The sequence below is a fragment of the Gracilinanus agilis genome, chromosome 4 (assembly GCF_016433145.1).
Source record: "Gracilinanus agilis isolate LMUSP501 chromosome 4, AgileGrace, whole genome shotgun sequence".
In the NCBI taxonomy this organism is placed as follows: domain Eukaryota; kingdom Metazoa; phylum Chordata; class Mammalia; order Didelphimorphia; family Didelphidae; genus Gracilinanus; species Gracilinanus agilis.
Window position 1 is genome coordinate 369,053,199 of NC_058133.1, and position 21,476 is coordinate 369,074,674.

A 21,476-nucleotide genomic window follows, 5' to 3' on the forward strand; every position below is an offset into this window, starting at 1 on the left:
CAAACCTTAATTAAATATGAAAGGAAAATGAATCAAGACACTCCAGGCTTGGATTTTGGCTTGCAGTAAAGCGTTTGAAAATGATTTCTGCCTGTGTCTGTGACTACACAGCTGGAAAGTCCCTGAGATGCTTGTGTAAGTATACACTTCTCTATTTCTCTCTCTAAAACCATAACTGTGATTCATATAGTTAGAGCCCTTTCCCCTCGAATCTTCTGTGAGGGTTTTGGCTAGACTTCAGCTTTCGCTACAGTTAGAAGGCAATATTCCTACCAGCAGGAGGCAATATCTGAACGTGCTGATTTGGAAATGTTCATTTTTGGTGAATGACATTGTTTTCTTATCTGCGGCTGTACCAATTCTGAGGAAGAAGCAAGACTATTATTTCTGAAGACAAGCTCCTCCCCACTGCAAACCCGGGACACCAGACTTCTGCTCAGCAGACAAACAACGCCTCCTCCCTTCCCTCTGTGAATTTTAAATATGGATGGGATTCAGAGCATTTTAAAATTCCTCACTAATCAGAAAAATGTCATTGGTTACAGCTTTATGGCTTTGCTAACAGTGGGAGGGGAACGGCTTTTCTCACTTGTTGCTTTTAGGTGTCCATGTAGCACTGAAAACTTAACCTATGGATTGGTCTTCCTTTTTGCCCCAGCCTGGGTGTTACTGATCATTGGGTACTTTTTGAATACCAGGATGTGGAGACTCTTTACAGGCTGCTGTGTCAACCCCAGAAAAATCTTCCCTAAGGGGAACAGCTGTCATTTCTTTTATGTCTTTGGTCAGATTACTTTAAATGCCCTGGTGGCCCCAGTGATGTGGCTTTCTGTGGCTTTGCTCAATGGGACATTTTATGAATGTGCCATGAGTGGTACTAAGAATCCAAATTTCCTGGACATGATTTGCAAGGACAAGTCCACTGAATGCCGACAAGAGCTGCACAAAGTAGCCTGTGGCAAAACAACCATGCCTTCTACAGATACCCATGAACTGAAGCTAAGTCTACAAGCACAATCTCAGGTAAGACTGAAAAAACAACATCACCAAGTTTATTCTCTTTTCAGTGCCTTGGTTCAAAGGATGGATTCTGTCTGTTATCCTTGCAGCTGATGCTGCCTATCTTATGATCTCATAACAGTCCTAGGTCACAGAATTGCAAATAAATGGCAACAAGATACAGCAAAAAGACAAATCATCTTAAAGTTTTTTTAGGGGTGAGGTGGCTCAGCAGCAATTACAGTTTGTTGTTTGGATTATGTCTGTCTCGTTTCCCAAAAGAAGACTTCCTTTTCATTGAGTGCATAGTGTTCCCAAAGTCTTGGTACGATTTTAAGCTATTAAAACTTAAATGCCTAAGTACTTTATGAAAACCTCTCTGGTTTTATTGTATTAATAATGCATAACTGTGAAACATGGCAGGAATTAGTGTTAATGGTAGAGCTTGTAACTGGAAACTCCTGGCTTTCAACTTTACATTTCTTTTTTTAAAAGCTAGCTTCCCAGAAAAGCTTATCTGGAGGCTGTTCAGTTATTGCCATGGAACTGAGCCAAATGAAAAGCCAAATTTCCAAAGCAGGTCAGATCTCTTATTCTGAACGTTCTTTTCATCTAAAACACAAATTTCAATAACACAGAAAACCATTCAGTGTCCCTTGATAGAGTCGATATCCCTATGTGTACATGAAACAAGGACTATTTAAATAATCTCCAATGAAAAGAAATCATAGTCTCTAGGGAGAAAGTGAACTAACTGTCCTTCTAAGTTTTATGCCAGAGTAGCAGTCCTAGGAAACAAAAACTTTGGAATGTTGCCGGATTGTCCAGAAAAGGAGAGTATGTTAACCTCATGATTTTTTATTTTCCCCCTCATGTAGAAAAAACTGAAGGAAGCAGTTGAAAATGTATGAACAGCAAGCAGATGTGCACACAGACTGCATCAGATCACACATAAGTGCAGCTTGACTTCCTGTTTGTGAGTAACAAAAAGGAAGTCGACCATATATAGCTGTGCCAAAATAGCTAATGGATGTAGGAAAAATAGAGTAAAAGCATGTCAGAAGTGTTTTTGATTTTTACAGTAAATACTCTGAATGCTGGTAGTTTGGTATCTCTCAGATTTGCCCCATTCATCCTCATTCGTAAAAGCTGACTTCAAAAAAAACCACACACATCCTTATAAATGGTTCCAATATGTGTCTGCTTTTTACTTAAATTAACAAGTCCCAGACCATAATTTGTATTGCTTTTCACAGACTACCAACATTAGTATATCCAATATATAACAGAAACCCCCTTCCCACCCAAGCAACGTCTTCATCTGAAGATGCTTGTGAATTGGAGATGTCAGTCTTAGCCAACAGTTTATGGAATTACAAAGCATCTGGTATATAGCAAATGTTTCAAAGTACTTGTTACCTTCTTTACGTACTTGTGATCTATATCTCACTCTATCCTGTCAGTAAATTCAAATGGATCCCTGATTAATACAAATATTCCCTCTGATAGTATAGAACATAATTCACCCAAGTCTCTGTTACCCTTTGCTCTTACCACATGACCAGGCCATCCTCTGTTTTCATTTCTTTGATTACACTTTTTCATCCACTTTTCTTAATTAAAAAATGTTAAAGAAAAAATTAAATGAGATACAGATGGAAATAGACAAAATAATAATAATAATAATAATAATAATAATAATGGGAGAACTTTAATTCTTCCTTCTCAGAACTAGATAAATCTAACCAAAAATAAATAAGAAAAAGGTTAAGGAGATGAATAGAACTTTAGATAAATTAAAAATGACAGATATCTGGAGAGGCCCCTTATACCTGCATGAGGTTAGAAGTAGAGCTAACCCTGAATATACACAAATTCCAAACATGATTTCTGTTGGAAAAACAATACATTGGAGAGCATAAATATTTCGCAGAAATCTTACTTTAACACTCATCATTCTATGGAGGTAATCCTACATCCCTGAGGGATTGTGGCACTGGAACAAAATTTTCACTGGGTATGACCAAACTAGAAAAACTTGATTTTGGAAACAGTATGGCCCAGGAAACAGATTGTGTTTGTTAAAGACCAATCTAGCTAAATATAGTCCTGGTAATGCATATTAACTGAGAACCAGACAGGCTAAGTTGATCAAATTAAACACTGATAGGAACATGGAGAAACAGGCCTAATATAACATTGCTAGAACAGCTATGAATTGTTTTATTGTTTTTTTCCCTTCAGAAAATGAGATGGAAATATACTTTAAGAGCTATTAAACTGTTTATGTTCATTGACTTATAGACTGCATTACTAGGATTAGGTCCTAAAGCCATTATTGGGAGGGTAAAAAGCTGTGTATGTGTGAAAATATTCATGGAAACTTTGTCGATAAGGACAATAACACAAAAGTGGAAATAGCACACATGCAATGATTGGGAGAAATGGCTACATAGATTATAATATTGAATGTAATTATTATATTATATTATTAGAAATGACAGATATTGAAAATGTAAAAATAAGGGAAATATATAAAGAGAAGAAAAGAAAAAAGAGAAAAATACAGACTATGATTACATTAAAAAGTAACAGCCATAAAATCAAGAGAAAAAAGTATCAAATCAAAAGGGAACTCAAAAGCAGAGGATGTTTATATTAGAACATATATATAATTTACATATTTTTCAAGAAATTGTAAACAATGTGGAGTTTGTAGTCTAGCACATAATTTTTTTGCTCATTTTTTGCTCATTTAATTATTTTTGTTATTGGTGGTGGTTATTAGTATATATATATTTACATTTATATATATTTGATATATATATATATTTAAAGGCAATTAGGGACATATTGGGAATGGATGTTATAAGGTTCCTAAAGAGCATAAAAGGAGAGAAGTGAGGATTAGAGATCTCAGAGACACATTTTCTCTCCCCAATTTCTTTCTAGGTGGTTCTTTCACCCTCTTTTCCACAAGCAAAATAAATAAATAAATAAGTGTGTGTGTGTGTGTGTGTGTGTGTGTGTGTGTGTGTGTGTGTGTGTGTGTGTGTGGTGTATATTGTACACAGCTTTCTATTATTAGCAGAGACAACACAAAGTCTCCAAGCCAAAAAGAAATAGATTTGTTGAGAGAAGGCTGGTCTCACAATAAAGCTGGACTCCAGTTAGTAACTGAAGACCCTGAGCCTTGTGAGTGGCCTCCTTATATAACCAAATACTTGCACTATGGTACAATAATTTTTATCGGAATATTATTATAGTTTCTCAAGAACTGGTTATATTCAGTTCTCCAGGGATCAGCCACAGAGTTCCCCAAAGGGTAACACAACTCTATGGCTTCTCAGGCATCAAGTGAAATCAGATGATATGGGTGTGCTTGAACCACAACTTTACACAATAGAGACAAGAAAGAAGTGACAGAAAACTATCTGTCTGCTGTGTGATTTTAGAAATAGATTTTTCAGAGTTATGCTTACACAAAATGCTTACATGATTCAGATAAAGATAGAATTATGAACACAGAATAAATAAACTAGGGAAAAGTGTTGATCTAATATAACAAAATAACTGAATTTTGAAAAACCTGCTGATACAGGTGTAATCATAAAGGGGAGTAGGGGATTTCACATTCACACTCTTACATTGTGATTATAGAATTTGAGAGTCAGAAGGGACTTCAATGGCTACTTGGTTTAACCTACAAGAAAAAGTAATCCCTACTATAATGTGTCCATCAAGTAGTGAACCAGTTTCTGCTTTAAAGCCTCTCATGAGGCAGCTGAAGGGAACACATTCCATTCTGGGACAGTTCAAATGCTCAGGAAGTTGTTTTAGATGTCGAGGGGAAATTTCATTTATTTGTCTAAACTTTGCCCTCTGTGCACATATGGAACAAGTTCATAGAGTGATAGATACAAAACTGAAATACCATCCAATAAACATTTACTAGGTGCTTACCATGTGCCAGCATAGTGTTAAGCTCTGGGGATACAAAAAAGAAAAAGAAAAATAGTCTCTGACCTCAAGGAACTTACAGTCTAGGCAAGGAAGAAAACATACAAAAGGAGGCAAGAAAACAGAGAAGCATCTTGTCCATGGAGCTGAAACCAAATAGAGCATCAAATGCAAAGTGGAGTGATCTGAGAATCCAGTATCTGCATTTTATAAAAGGAGGTTTTGGATAGAGTTTGGTATTCCACCCTCCAGATCTTCCAATGGTTTTTGGGGGTTCTGCTCACATTCAGAAACTTGAGTGGCTCCTGAACTAAAAATGTCAGATTAGAGTTAAGGATGAGAATGCAACTGGTAGACATCTAATAGGTATGAGTTAAAAAGGTATGTGAGGCCCAATAGAAGTCTGAAATGGTTAGATGTGAATCAGAAAAGAGTAAGCTGGTAATTAACAACCATTTCACACAAAAAAATGCAGGAAGAACACATTTTTAATTTTAATTTGCATTATTTACATTTTCTCCATTAGGTTTCTAAGTTTGGACATTCAGCAAAACAATATATCGAGCCCTGATTAGTAGCATTTGCTGATTTCTAAGGTGTAAATGTTTACTGTGAAAATTAAACAATCTCTCTCAAAGGTATCCTTGGACAATTGGGGATATAGTTAGAGTTAGAAGTGTTAGCAAGAGATTAGCAATGCAAGTGTGAATTGAGCTCCTGAGAAAAACATAAAAAAAGACCCAAACAATAAATGAATTGGAAGAAGGTTAAACTTTCTGGATATGTAAAGGCAAAATTATAATGCATATTTTAAAAAATAATCTGCTCATCATTTCTTTTGGTATGGCAGTATTACATCACAATTATATGCCACAACTTGTTTAGTTATTCCCCAACTGATGGGCATCCCTTCAGTTTCTAGTTCTGCCACCAGAAAGAGTTCTCTCAATCTATAAATACTAGAACATAAAATATTTACATGAATTTTAGAACATGTAGGTTGTTTTCCTTTTACTCTGATCACCTTAGGAAATAAAAGTAATAGTGGTGTTACTCGGTCAAAAGGTATACACAATTTTATAACTCTTTGGGCATAATTCCAGATTGCTCTCCAAAATTACTGGAACAGTTCACAGTTCTACCGATACTATAGTAGTATCCTCATTTTCCCACATCCTTTCCAATATTTATTATTTTATCTTTTATCATTTTAGCCAATCTGGTAGATGTGAGATGATAACTGAGTTATTTTTATATACATTTCTCTAATCAATAATTTAAAAAAACATGGAAAGACCTACATTGAGTGAAATGAAGATTTCACTCTTGTTCATCATGTTTACCAAGTTCAATATGTTCACTAAGAGAACATTATATACAGCAACAGAAATATTGTTTGAAGAATGACTTATGTATGTCTACCTCTAGAGGAAGCACTGATAAATAGAAATAAGCAAGACATAGTTTTATATATGCATATACTTGTTGTCCGCTGATGCCTTCTGTACTGTGGGAAAGGGAGGGAAGAAGGAGGGGATTTACTGGAAATTTTAATGAAATAGACAAACAAATTTAAAACTTATAATGAATATAAATATTTTAAAGCCATCACAAAGAGCTAAAAGTTATGTCTGCAAATAGGCCGATTTCCTCAAAGAATCTGTGTACGTATTCGTGTCTCCCATTGCCATAGATAGTTGAGTTCATTTCATTTTTCTCCAGTAATAACTTATTTAAATGGGTCACTTAACACATACAAAGTACTTATTCAGTACTTCAAGGCTCTATGGCTTCATTAAAGTATGTACTCCTTCTTTTGGCAGAGATTTTACTCCCTTTTGCCATAGTAAGGAGTCTTCACAAATCACTGGGGCAGAAAAATTCATCATCTAATGGCTCACCCTCTGGTGATAAGTCTCTGGGAATTTAGAAAGAACAGTTTTCATAAGAGAGATACAGTTAGGTAGACCAGAGGATAGAGAGCCAGGCCTGGTGTCAAAAGGAACTGGGTTCAAATGTGACCTCAGACCCTTCTAAGCTGTATGACTTTTAACCCCATTCACCTAACTTTTGCCCTTCTGTCCTAGAGTTGTCACTAGGACAGAAAGTAAGAGTTTAAAAAAAGGCAGATATAGTCTATTACTAGAATTGTATTTAAGGAGGCAGGATTTTTTAGTAGATAAGAGTACTAGTCTCAAATCAGAGAAACCTGGTTCAAATCCTCTCAGGTACTTGCTAGCTATGTGAGTCTAAGCAAGTCATTTAACCTCTCTGATCCTCAGTTTCTTCATCTGTAAAATGGAGATAAAAATAGAATCCCTTCCACAGGTTTCCATGAGGCTCAGATGAGACAACAGAAGTAAAACAGACCATAAGGTACTATCTAAATCTCAGATATTATTTTATTTGAATCCTTTCCAACTTGTGTTCCACTGATATACCTTTAGAGAACTTAAGATCACTTCCATGCCAGAATGAGAACTTTAGTGAGGCACAAAGGAACATTATGGAAGATTCAGTCCTTTAGCAATACATGAACATTGCTTATGAAGCCTGGCTAAAAAGTCACCAATGTCAGAATACCTGTTTAAAAGATGACTTTTTAAATATCAAATTATGAAGAGTGAAAGAAGCAGAACCAAGAGAACATTATATGTAGCTATAAAAATATGGTTTGAAGAATAACTTATGTATGTCCCCCTCCAGAAAAGGGATTGATAAATAGAAATGAGCAAGACGTAGTTTTATATATACAGCTATCTTTTCATCAAATGATGCCTTCTTTTGTGTGGGGAGGAAAGGGAGCAAGGCAGTTACTTCAAAATTTAAATGTAACAAACAAACAAATAAATAAATATTTTTAAAAAGAGAAAAAAGGGAAAGATGACATTTCCTCTGCCCAGATTTTCTCAGCTCTTTTATTGTTGTTCAGTCATTCTTTTTTATTCACATCCAACTCTTCTTGATCCCACTTGTAGTTTTCTTGGCAAAGATATTGGAGTGGTTTGCCATTTCTTTCTCTAGGTCATTTTACAGATGAGGAACTGAGTCAAACAGGGTTAAGGGACTTGCCCAAAGTCACGCTGCTAGTGTCTGAGGCCAGATTTGAACTCTGGAAGATGAGTCTTCCTAACTCCAGGCCAGTATTCTATCCACTGTGCCACCTAACATCCCTTATTTCTTAGCTCCTAGAATACTACATTTTGAATCTATTTCTTCACAGAGGAAGAAGCATCTAATGGCATTTTAAGATCAATTTTGAAGTTATCTCTTCAATGAAAGTAACATTTGTTGCAAATAAAAATTAATCTGGAGGCTTAATAGATTTATAAGCATTTGTTAGTAAAGAGAGAGAAAGAGGTTTCAGTCTTTATAACTTTAGGTAAAAATCCGATCCTCCATTGTAGCCAGGGCTCTCAGCCACTGATTGTCAGAGATCAGAGATAAGATAAACACTCAGAGAGAGGTGCCAGCCTAGAGAGCCAGTTAATTCAAGAGACTGGTCCAGAGAAAGAGAGCTCTCACCTTCCCCACACTGGTTTTTCAAAACTATATCTCCTCCCCACCCCAATCCTTCCACTGACCAATAGCTTGCCCTCTGTGGCGCCCTCATGCCAAAACATTTGCTGGGCCCACTTTGATGCCAAGAACACATGACTGTTTCCTACCACGTTAAATTGCTGGGGTGCATGGGATGGAGATCCCCTAAATATTTACCTCATAAGTTGTAAGAAATAAAATGTTTTCAGGGTATAAAAGTATCTCTAAGATGATTCCTCATGCCTGATGCTTCTTGACACTAAGGTTCACTTTTGAGGGGCAGTGGAGATGGTGGGGTTTAGACATGGAATTTTGTTGGTATGGAGAATTCCCCTTAGAACTGCCTTCCATTGATTCAGTTGTTTAATTGTCTGTAACTAATAGCCCTAGGAAGTTACTTGGCACAGTGAAAATATCATCTATCCTAGAAAACATACAGCTAGTATATTTCAGAACACTTGAACTCAGGTCTTCTTGATTCTTCTCCTGGATGCCTAATCTCTATGGCACTCTACTAGGGATAATATATACCTATAAATATGGTGGGGGGAGTTCTTAACCTGGGGTCCATGGATAAACTTCAGAGAGTCTTGTGAAATTGGATGGAGGGAAATGACATTTTGTTAAGCTAATCTTTGGTTTCCTTTGTGATCCTGTATATTTTATTTTATATATTTAAAAATATTACCCTGAGAAGGGATCCAGAGGCTTCACCAGTCCAACAAAGGGGTATATGAAACAAAAAAAAAGGAGGAAATCCCTGATTTAGAATACAAAATAGCAATTCCAATGAGAATCAAGAAACTATATTAGTATAGGTTCTATTAAAAATGCATTTACCTTTCAATTATTTGTTGCTTCAAGAAACATTTGTTAAGGGGGGCAGCTGGGTAGCTCAGTGGATTGAGAGGCAGGCCTAGAGACAGGAGGTCCTAGGTTCAAACCCGGCCTCAGCCACTTCCCAGCTGTGTGACCCTGGGCAAGTCACTTGACCCCCATTGCCTACCCCTTACCACTCTTCTGCCTTGGAACCAATACATAGTATTGATTCCAAGATGGAAGGTAAGAGTTTTTGGGAAAAAAAAACACATTTATTAAGGGTCTACATGTATAGAACCTGGACATATTAAAGTAAAAAACAAAAGTTTGTTTTAAGACAAAAACCACTTGTATTCAAAATTCTCATCCCCAGAAGGCTACTCTGCTATTGTGTTATGAAATGGCAAGATGGGGAAGAACTAGGTACATTCTATAGAAGTTTTAAAGAAAGCACATTAAACTCTATAGTTGAAAGTTTCAGATATGCACTTAAAATATTTTTGCACAATGTATCACAAAAATATTAAAAAGAAAATAAAAACAATCAAATATGAGTCATTCTAATAGCAGTTATATCTATCATGTGTCCTGTGCAGAAGATCTAATAGATTAGATGTTTAAAAATAATCAGGAAATTAAAATGTAATGGGACTTTTTGCTGAAAAAGGTCAAGTCAGCACATGCTAGCCTCTACTAAAATAAAACCATTGTACTCTTTAGGCTTGGTGGGTGAATGGGTGGCAGTGAGGGGGATGCAAACTGTGTAATACCAGGCATTACACATTGCACATTACTCACTACATATTAAATGCAATTTTTTAAACTTGCTGTATGAAAATAGCCCCGTCTAATTCTTAGTATTGTACCTGTTATTAAAATTAAGTACAGTGCATTCAGATTTTATATACCATGAAGACAGAGGTAAAGGTATTAATTTTAGCAGAGCCTTCTTTGAACAAACCCTGCATCAAAACCCTTTGTCTTTGTGAAAATGAGTTTCCTTTAAGGAAAATATTATTATATTGACTAAATGATCCCAAACTTCAACTTCTGCACAGTGGTATGCTGTGAATGATTTAATTAATAATTAGTTAAGTTACTGATGAGGCTATAGCCTCTTCTATTTTCTATTAACGTGACAGTGTATATTTTTATTAGAAAAAAGTTGGAATATTAAATGGTGGTGGTAAGAATTCTTCTTTTCCTAGCTGTGTGACCGTGGGCAAGTCACCCCCTACCCATTGCCTCATCCTTACCATTCTCCTGCCTTAGAACCAAAACACATTATTGATTCTAAGATGGAAGGTAAGGGTTTAAAAAATTCTTCTTTTCAGCAGCACCCATACTTGTACAGTAACTTGAGTCCATATCAATAAGATGCATGGTATAGAACGCTGACTATAAATAGAAAAATGCCTCACCTTGATCTGAACAAAAAAAATTTTAATCTTAGTTCCTTTCACTTATGGCTGATTTTTTTTAGTAGAATCCACTCTTAGTTACTCAGGTTCTAAGTGAGTATGTTCATGCCTCGGGTTATAAGAGTAAAGTTCTTTTAGCCACAGGAATGTCTATTCTATTCTTGCCTTTGATAACTCCATATGTGTGTTACAAGTCATTTAATTTCTCTGGGCTTCAGCTTCCTCCTCTATAAAATGTTTCAGTTGTACTAGACCACCTGTCAGGTTGTTTCTAGTTAAAAAGCTATAATTCCATGTTTTAGCCATAGGCTCCCTAGAGGAGGTGTTGGACAAGATGACCTTAAGTTTCCTTCCAGGTCTAAATCTCTGATCTACTAATTTTGTGTCAATTTGAACAATTAAACATTCACTGTTCCTTCATGTCTTCCAAGATCCTAGGATGGTGTATGATTTCCATGACTGCCTTCTTCTCTCTGCTCACCACCTGCTACGTGAGATGCCGATCTAAGATCAGCCACCTTCAGATGAAGTTCTGGAAGACCTACGCAGATCAGGAGAAGGAGCAATTTGATAAAACTTTCCAGGAGTATGCAGCCAGGCTGAGTGAGAGGAACCTAAAATGTTTTTTTGAGAACAAAAGGCCAGATGCTTTCCCCATGCCAACCTTTGAGGCGTGGGAAGCTGCCTCAGAGCTGTACTCCTTCAACAGAACCCAACAACATTATAGCACCCTCCACCGTGTGGTAGAAGCTGGTCAGGAAACTGTTAACCAAGACACAGAGACAGCTTTGGACTTTGTAGATAACCAGGCTGCTGTTGTCTAGCATTCAGAAAAGCTTCCTTTCTGCCTGCTTTGTATTTTACAAATGCTCTGTGTCTCACATTCGGGGAAATCTCCACATTATATTAACCAAAAAGCTTTTCAGAGGCAGAATGGTATAATGGTTAGAGTGGAATTAAGATGAGCAGGGCTTGGAGTTAGAAAGATCTGAGTTTTAACTCCCGCCCTCAATTCATGCCAAACTGGCCTAATTACTCAGCATGCATTTTGTCCCATCTCCCACCACTGTACAGGTCATCCCTCATGCTTAGAATGTACTCCTTCCTCACCTTCTAGAATCTCTTTATCTTTCAGAGCTGTCAGCTCAAGTGCTGCTTTCTACAGTGGGGCTTACTGCTAGAGCCTCCCACTGTCCCAAAATTACCTTGTGCTTATTTTGTATATTTTTTGTATTTGTTTATATGTGTAGTTTTTCCCTGCTAGAATATAAGCACTGTGAAAGCAGGGACTATTTTATTCTCATATTTATGTTCCTAGACCCTAGCAGGGTGCCTAGCACATAAATAATTGGCATGGAGTAAATTGGTGCTAATTGATCGACTTGGCATTTGCTATAGTAATTTCCCAATCATGGACAAACATTTTAATCTCCTTTTAACCTCAGATTTCCAATCTGTAAAATAAAAATAATAAACTTGCATTATGTACCTCACTGACTCAAATAAGAGTGTATATTTGCAAACCTTATAGTACTGTGTAGGTATCATTTGTTGGTGGCAACGTTGGTATTATTACTATTATTGTGGAAAGGTAGGGGGTAGCTAGATGGTGCAATGGATAGAGTACCAGACCTGGAATCAATAAGAACTGAGTTCACATCTGACCTTAGACACTGTGTGATCTTAGGCAAGTCAGTTAACCCTGTATGCCTCAGTTGCCTCATCTGGAAAATGAACTGGAGGAGGAAATGACAAACCACTCCAGAATCACTGCCAAGAAAGCTCCAGATGAAATCACAAAGAGTCAGACACAGTCAAAACATCTGAACAACAACAAAATATGGGCTAATTGATTGTCCTGGCACTTGCTAATGTACTTGTCTGACCATAGATAATCATTTAACTTCTCTAAATCTCAGTTTTCTTAAATGTAAAACAAATAATAAAACCTGTATTACCTACTTAACAGGTTCAAAAAAGAGCGAATATTTGCAAACCTTAAAGCATCCTATAAGTATCAGTTGACAGTGGCAGTGTTGTTATTATTACTATTATTATTGAAAGGTAGTATAGTAGTATAGCAGAGAGAGGGGGCCAGTCTCAAGTCAGAAATATCTGAGCTAGTTTGGCTGTGTGACCATGGCTGGGGTCCAGTGCTCTGTGACTGATAAGTAGCAAAACGGTTATTAGTAGGCTTTGGTAGAAAGAGATTCCTTATCCAGAGTTCCATCCACTTGTCACCACCACCACCACTTCTATTTTCTATCCCTTGTGGCTTCTTCATATGGGAAAAAAAGAAAAGTAATTTTTGAGTTGTCTCTTGGTCATCCCATCACAAAAATGTTTATGAGGCCCTTTAAAGAGTTATATTCTAATAAAACAAATGCCAAAGGATATCTGGTTTTTTTTAAGTGTGCTTCACTTCCCAACACCACCACATAATCAAGAAATGTATGTAGTCCCTGAGATAATTGCATAAGGGGGAAAAGTGGCTCCATCTGGCCTTTGTGAGAATTTCAAGATATCTCACTGAGTGTCTGTGGAACAAACAAGTAATTATAGGGTGGCAGAGAGCTGTCAGCATTTTTCCTTGAGTGAGAATTAGGCACACAGATGACTTCTTGTTTGTAATTTTTCATCTGTTTCTTCCACTTTGACTGTGTTGGCCCATAGATAGGCCCATGGTGCCCTTTTTTTCATTGTTCATCTCCTCTTCTGGAAAAGATTTTGTCTTTAGATTTCTCCCTTTTATGTTCAAAGGCCATGATCTCTTGCCTTGAGGGAAATGACAAAAGTTAGGGAAAGCTTGACTTGAGAGAAGTCTAATGGTCCTGTATAGGGAGGCAGAGTAAATTTCTTCATATTAAATATTATTTATATTACAGATCTGAGCTTTTTTCTGGTTCTCAGGTAGCTCCCCTCTAATTTCTTATTTCTTTTGCTCATTTTGCATTCATCTAGGTTTCCTTGGGAATAGAATATGTGTATGTATATATATATATATACATATATATGTACATATAATATATATTAAGTTTAGGGCTTCACAGATATAGATAAAATGAACTCAGCTTACTCCTTTAATTATTAAATAGCAATAATAATTACTATTGTGAGAAGTTTCCTGAGGAAGGACCTAAGTAAATATCCCCTATCACATGGAGTGGTTCTCCAAATGCTCATATTCTCAGTTGACATTGAATGAATTGCACTTAGCCCTACCTAATACATTATAAAATTTCTTCAGTGACTCCACAGTAAATATGAAGGAAATTGACTACTCTATCTCTCCACACTGAAAAAAGAAACAAACAAACAAATGGATGAAAAATATACGACCAAAATAGGATATGTAGCTAGATAGTCTGCCTAACTAATTAGACTATCAATATATATATTTGCAACTCTAAGGCTTTAAGTCTCATAGCAATTACTGATCTGTGTTGGTAACAGGGAGTTACCTTCCTAAAGTTATCTAAACCAAATGAGATCACAGAGACAGGCCAAAATATGCATAATAACATGATTAAAATATATGATAATGTAATATCTACATTAATGTTGGACAAATGCAGTTGATGTGTCAAATTGACCTGTACCATCTGTGGCTACAAAAATGATGGTTAATGGGTATGATTTAAGAACCACTAGAAAGGCTCCCGTCCTCAAAATATCTCCACTAAGGTTTAGTGATTTCCCTAATGTAATGTAAGTATCAAATGCCAGAGGCAGTATTTGAATCCAAATTCTTTTATTCCAGAGCTAGTGTTCATTGCATTATACTACACTACCCTAAAGAGATTCTGGTTTCTGTACAGTTTGGACAAAATGATCTCTGAGAAAACTCTGATGTACTATAAGGTCCTGAAACTGAAATGCCTTCTGAATCATAACAAAAAAAAACAACAACAACAACAAAAAATACCTCCACTACATGCCTTAGATTTTGTTTTTAGTCATTCATTCTTTGGGGTTAAAGTTTTATACTCCCAGGAGTCCTTTGTATAAAATTTTAATACTCTTAGGCTGTTTTTGGTTCTTAGTGCTTTGGCTGAGACAAAATGGAACAAAGGATAGTTAAATTATGAGAATTATGTAAGGGGAGGAGCAAAGAGACAAAGTTAGGTAAAGAGAACAAAGGATAACCCAAGGACGCCATACCTAGATGAGAATAAGTACTATAATGAAGTTTTTCAGCTATCTGGAAATAGCATGAAGGGAATAGAAATTCCATGGTGATATAACAAGAAAAATGAAAAAAAATGAGATCGGAAGGGGGTCACACAAACTTTGACTCTATTTCACAACTTTGCAGAGGGCAGAATAGTTAAATGCCCCTTAAATCCTAATGAACTGGTATATTTCTCTCTTTTTGATCTATTATATTGAAGGCTGCTGTTTCTGTTAGCTTCTTAATCCCTTTTATCTCCAAGGTTCTCTCAACTAAAAGGAATTCATAAAGTCATTTGAACATGAGTTCTAGAAGGAATCTTAGAGATCTCTAAGTCCAACTCCTCATTTAGCTAAGGAAGAAGTTTAATTCATTAACTGTGGCTAATGTTTGCTTGTTATATATAAGATACTGAGCTAATTGCTATAGTTGTGAAGACAAAATTGAAATTGCATTTGTCTTCTAGAAGCTTTACTTCCTGGGGGGAATACAACATGTACACAGATAAATAAATGGTGGTGTTGGATAGAGCACTGGACTTGTAGTCAAAAAGACCTAAATTCAAACTCAGATGCTTACTAGTTGTGTGATCCTGGACAAGTCACTTAACTCGTCTTAGTTTCCTCAACTATAAAATGGAGATAATTATAGCACCTACTTCCCATGGCCATTGGGAGGACTAACATATATGAACAATGCTTTTCAATCCTTAAAGCACTATACTAGCTATTAACTAATGCCAATACTAATTATTATTAGCTAGCTATTAGTTAATGATGATTCACAGTTATAATGCTCTGCAAATGACACCTATGCTATTAGCTGTGATACCTACAGTAAGAATATAAATTAAATGTGATACATACAGGAAGACATGGTCACTTTTGCTTCCCGGTGTGCTCTGGTGGCTCTGGCCTTTGCATCTCATCCCATCCCAGCCTGGTCTCATGGTCCTATCAATATATCTCTTGGGATCTTGAACTATTTAGAGAGCTTATGGCTGAACTCAAGTTGCTTCATTTTCTTTGGCCTCTCCTGAGCAGGAAAATTATAACGGAGGAAGAAGAGCATTTTGACCATATCGATTTCTACTAATATTCACAAAGATTGAGAACTTTAGTAACAGTGATGATATAATAACAGTATTTGCTGAGATTTATATAGGACTTTAGATTTAAGTTTTTATTGATATCTTCTGTCATTCCAATACCTTAATTTCCCAAAAGATACCTAGATCCTACCCCAAAGCTACCCTTATAATAAGGAGAAAGAGAAGAAAAATTAATTCAGCAAAACTATCAAATGCTTTAGCATTCTGTCCACTGCTCCACATAGCAACTTAGGTGGCCCAGTGGACAGAAAAATGGGCTTGGATTCAGGAAGATAACTTTCTGATCTCAAATTTGGCCTCAACTAATTACAAACTGTGTGGTCCTGGCCAAGTCATTTCATCCTGTTTTCCTCAATTTCCTTATCTGTAAAATGAGATAGAGAAGGAAATGGCAAACCACTCCAGTAGTTGACCAAAGTGTGGTCGCAAAAAGTCAAGAAGGACAAATTACTATACAAGATGGCCCTTGTTAACTTACTATATTTAGTTGTTATTGGTCTTTCTTTGTAAATTGTTTCAGCTTTTGTGGATATTTTTGCTGTTACTTTGCATCAGTTTTCAAGTCTCTCACACATTTCTTTATTCTACATATTCGTGATTCTTATGCTATAATAATATTCCGTACATTCCTATACAACTTATTTAGTCATTTCCCAGTTGATAGACATGATTTTACAAAGCATTTTAAACTCTGATCTTTTTTCACCCTACTTCCAATGTTCTTTCCCTTTTATTGAAAATGAGAATTTTTTATTTTTATCAACAAAAAGTAATCATGTTTGTGTGTGTTTTACATTCACATCTCTTCTTCCACATTTCTGTTATTGAACTAGTAAAGCCTCTTGAGTGCTTCAGAAGCTTATTGCCTAGCCTGATCTGTGTTTTGCATTATGGTTTTATGGTAACTTTCCAAATTCTTTTCAGATTTCTGAGGCCCAGATATATGCAGATGGAAACTATGCACAAAAAAAGTGGTTTCAAATGTTTTTACCATGGTAAAAGTTAAAAGCCTGAGAATAGTTCAAAATAACTAAACCAAATGGTTAGTGTTTTCTGGATTTGATCAAATTTAAAAAAAATAAAAACATAGAAAGGGGCTCAGGTTGAACTGAAAAATTGTGCTAAAGTGCAGTCTTCAAACACATTCTTTCCTAAGCGGTCTATATATCAAAACTGATAGATTATATCATTCTTCAACTATTGATGTTATAGTAATGCTCTATTTTCTGATTATACTAAAAAGACAATGTTTCTTGGGGGCAGCTGGGTAGCTCAGTGGAGTGAGAGTCAGGCTTAGAGACAGGAGGTCCTAGGTTCAAACCCGGCCTCAGCCACTTCCTAGCTGTGTGACCCTGGGCAAGTCACTTGACCCCCATTGCCCACCCTTACCAATCTTCCACCTATGAGACAATACACCGAAGTACAAGGATTTAAAAAAAATATATAGTAAAAAAAAAAAATCTTAAAAAATAAAAAAAAAAGGACAATGTTTCTTTAGACCTATAATGTCAGAGCTGGAAGAGAAACCTTAGAAATTATCTGTCTCATCTTGCTCCCCTTGAACCATTTTATAGGTAAAAAAATTGGAAAGGAGAGGGTCTAGGGCAGTGATGGCAAATCTTTTAAAGTCTGTTTGCTATGTCCCGCCCTGCCCTTCAACTGAGTGCCATATGCACCCACCATCTTACCCCACACAGTCAGGGAGAAAATGCTCCCATTAGGCTGTTGGGCAGAGGGGTGGGCTATGTGAAAAAAATGTTGTCAGGCACAGTGGAGAGGGAAGGGAGCAGCTATGCCTGAGTCCCTCTGCCTTTCTAGTAATTAACTCTGTCAGGCAATGGCTCTCTACATGCCCACAGAGAGTGCTCTGGGTGTCCTCTTTGGCACCCACGCCATAGGTTCGCCATCATGGGTCTATGGTCACAGATAGTGGTGAATAACTAGAGAAGGAACTTGAATCCAAATCTTTAGATTCAAGTCCACTCTTCTACATTGCCTCTTTCCTTAACAAGAGAGATAGAAATATGATTTTAGAAGCACAAACTTTTTCATCGCTTATGAAATTTATTGTTTAGTTGTTCAGTTGTGTCTAACTTTTTATGACTTCATTTAGGGTTTTACTTGCAAAGACAATGTAATTAGTTCATCATTTCCTTCTCCAGCTCATTTTATAGATAAGAAAATTGAGATAAAACAGGATTAAGTTATTTGTCCAGGATCACACAGCTAATAAGTGTCTGAGGCCCAATTTGAATGCAGGTCTTCCTGATTACAGGTGTGGCGCTTGTTTATAGGTGGTATGGTGATATCGGATAGGGCCTGATGGAGAGATGGCCCAAGGTCCTCTGATGGTACAAGGACCTGAGCTGAGTGAAGGTGAGAAGCCTAGGTGAACATCAGGTCCCACAAAATATTTGAAACTCAGCTGAACACCCAATTCCCACCTAACAGTGCCCAGGAATAAGTAATCAAGTGAGGAGCTGTGAATTGGATCACACAGCTTCTCTGGTTGCTTATCCTGGGTTTAGATTGATGGATAAAGCTATGGACTAATGGATAACGCTGATGACTGTGATTTGACTTTGCTTAATCAATCCCTTCCCTCAGACCCAAGGATAAGATAATTGATCCTTAGGACAATAATGACCTTCACCTAAGTAGACTTTTAAGATTTAATTATAACAACTCAGGGAAAGGAACAGGGTTGAAGGAAAGAGGTGTTGGAAAACTTCACTAAGCTACTGATGATCGGTTTTGTCAATCAAAGGGCAATCAGGTTGAGATTGTCTGCTGGAGAGGTTTCCCTCTCTGTGGCACTCTGGCCAGGTCAGGTACCTTTGGCCTTAACCGATTGATTGAGTCTTGATGTTGTTCTTCTTTGATGTTCAATGATTAATGAGTGGCACAGCTTTGTTCAGAAGTTGAGGATGTGATAAGTAGTGGAAGGGATGCAGATAACCTAAGCAGGATTTGGTTTGGCCTACCCATCCAACCACCCAGGTCCCTTCTCAGGAATGAGAGAGTTTCTTGTTTAAATTTCTCTCTTTTATAGTCCTGGCAGTAACTGCTTTTTGTCCTCTGGCTCATGGCATCTGGGTTGATTCTAAATTCTATAACTGTTGGGTGTCACTCATCCTGGTCTCCATTTTGCAGAGCAAAATGATATTACACACTCTATCCACTATGCCACCTAGCTTCCTCTAGTGGTCCCTAGAGGAATAGAACCAGAGACTGGTGTTATTAACCATGCCCATAGTAAAAATTTAATAAATGGTTGTTGAATTAAAGACCAACCTTTTTGTTGTTGATAAATTTCAGTGGCTTTTCAAATTAAAAGGACATAGAAATTTGACTATTAAAAAAAAGATAGAGTTATAAATGTTCTTTTTTTGTAAATGCTCCCTCAAAACAAAGACTACTATTCCCCAGGAGATAATCTGGAGTACCTCAAAGAATGTAAATCATGGGGGTCAGGAACTTATTCTTGGGGGGAAAAGATAGGACACTAGATCTGTGGCTTCATGGGCAAGAGAACTCCTACATGAGGAAGTTCCCTCTACCAATATAGGTCCCTCTTCTCTACATTTTAGAGTCTTAGAGAGCCATCTAGAGCACTGAAGGATTAATGACTTGCTCAGGATCACACTATAGTATGTTTCAGAAACAGGTGTTCTTGTCTCCATGATTGGCATTCTACCTACTCCATCCTCCTAGAATTCAGCTAAAAACTGTGAAAATCTAGATTAGAAAGTCTCTAAAATCACAGATTATTTCTGGACTATCTCAGAGAGACTCTGCTTTTAGAGAGACCCTGCAGTAGCCTTGAATGTCCTAAAATAGAGGGTATTCCAGATTGTCTCCTGGATAATAGTAGTCTTTGCTTTTGAGGGGCATTTACCAGAAAGAAAATTTATAACTGAATGAATTTTTTAAGAGTCAAGACCCTAAGACTTTGAAAGTCATTCTAAAATAACTCTGAACCCTCAGAACTAACTAGATCAAGCTCTCTAGGGAGCAGAAGTAATGAGGCAAGGTTTGCTGAAGTTTATACTTATTCACTGGCATTCACCTCACTGTGGGACTTTGATTGTGAATATTTCTGCTAATTAAATGCCTCAGGAGCTATTGAAGCCTCCGAGCTACAAGTATGGTTTCTATCTTATGAATAGATTTCTCACCCTTTCTATTTATTTAAATGCTATTTGCAAATCACTCTTCTAAAGACTAAGGTTACAAGGAGAAAAAAGAAAATAGTTTTTGCTCTCAGCAAGGTGATATTCTAATAGTAGAAAACAATACATACACAAAAAGTCTTATTTCCTTATATTTCCTCATTGGACATTGCTTCAGGTACTATGAGATTCAGCTAAATGGCCTGCTCTATTCCTCACTCATAACACTCCATCTCCCATCTACATGTCTTCTTCCTGCTGGTTCCCTATGTTTGGAATGTATTCCTTCCTCATAGAGTCCCTTTTCCCCTTTAAGTTGCATCTTCAATACCATTTTCTGCAGGAGCCTTTCCTAATCTCCCAAATGCTATAGCCCTCTCTTCAAAACTACCTTATGCTACTTTGCATGTATATATTATTTATTGATTTTAAATTTATGTTGAATATTTTTATGTGTACTTATTATTTCTCAATTAGAATATAAGTCCTTTAAAAATATTTTTCAGTAATGTCCAACTCTTCCTTATTCCATGAACTACGTACTCCATGACCTTGTGGATTATGGAGTTTTCTTGGCAAAGATGCTGGAGTGGTTCTAATAGATTAAGACAAACAGAAATTAAGGAATCTACCAGGGTCACACATTTAGTATCTGAGGTTGAGTTGGAACTCAAGTCTTCCTGATTCTAAGTCCAGGACTCTATCCACTGAGCAACCTAGCTATCTCCAAAGCAAAAAGAGGTTAAGTAACTTGCCCAACATCACACAGCTACTAAAAGTTGGATTTGAACTTGTCTTCCTGACTTAAGGTCAGCACTCTATCCACTGAGCCAACCAATTCCTCTTTCATTATAAGTCGGAATTGTCTTATTCTTTGTAGCTGTGTCAGCAACAATTAGCACAGTTCTTGGCATATAGTAGGCCATTAATAAATATTTGTTGACTAATTATTGGAAATCAGATAGGAAGACCCAATAGTATTTAGGGCATAGAAGCAAGACAGATGGCAATGTATCTTGCTTAATGTCATTTTCACTGATAAAGCCTTATCTGCTAAACCATTTGACAGTACTAAGGTCTTTGGTGGTGAGAAATTTCTTTCTGATGCTTCAGTGACTGTGGCTGCTAAAGAGGCAAAGGTCACTTCCATAGGCCTGGTTCCACAGGCCTGGGTATCTGGAATTCCGATGAGGACTCTGAGAAACATCTCTTTATAAGAGTGTTAAAGTGATAGATACTGCTAAAGAAAATATACCATTCAGGTAACGTACAAAAAGTGACAC

General features: G+C 36.8%; 2 protein-coding genes across 3 annotated transcripts in view; one reads left to right on the forward strand and one right to left on the reverse strand.

Moving 5' to 3' along the window:
• The window catches only part of TRAPPC3L (trafficking protein particle complex subunit 3L), a 70,975-nt gene that overhangs the window by 6,067 nt on the left and 43,432 nt on the right, over positions 1–21,476 (reverse strand). The gene's annotated exons all lie outside the window — the stretch shown is intronic.
• CALHM5 (calcium homeostasis modulator family member 5) lies at positions 484–12,227 on the forward strand. The gene is made up of 2 exons (XM_044674396.1): positions 484–1,023; positions 11,171–12,227. The coding sequence occupies exons 1-2, from the start codon at positions 484–486 to the stop codon at positions 11,561–11,563; spliced, it is 933 nt and encodes a 310-aa protein (XP_044530331.1). The 3' UTR covers positions 11,564–12,227.

Bases quoted from the DNA above. Each gene is read 5' to 3' on its own strand.
- CALHM5 (XM_044674396.1), top strand. From the start codon at position 484: ATGGATGGGATTCAGAGCATTTTAAAATTCCTCACTAATCAGAAAAAT. The intron at 1,024-11,170 runs GTAAGACTGAAA...ATGTCTTCCAAG, and splicing joins GTCTACAAGCACAATCTCAG to ATCCTAGGATGGTGTATGAT.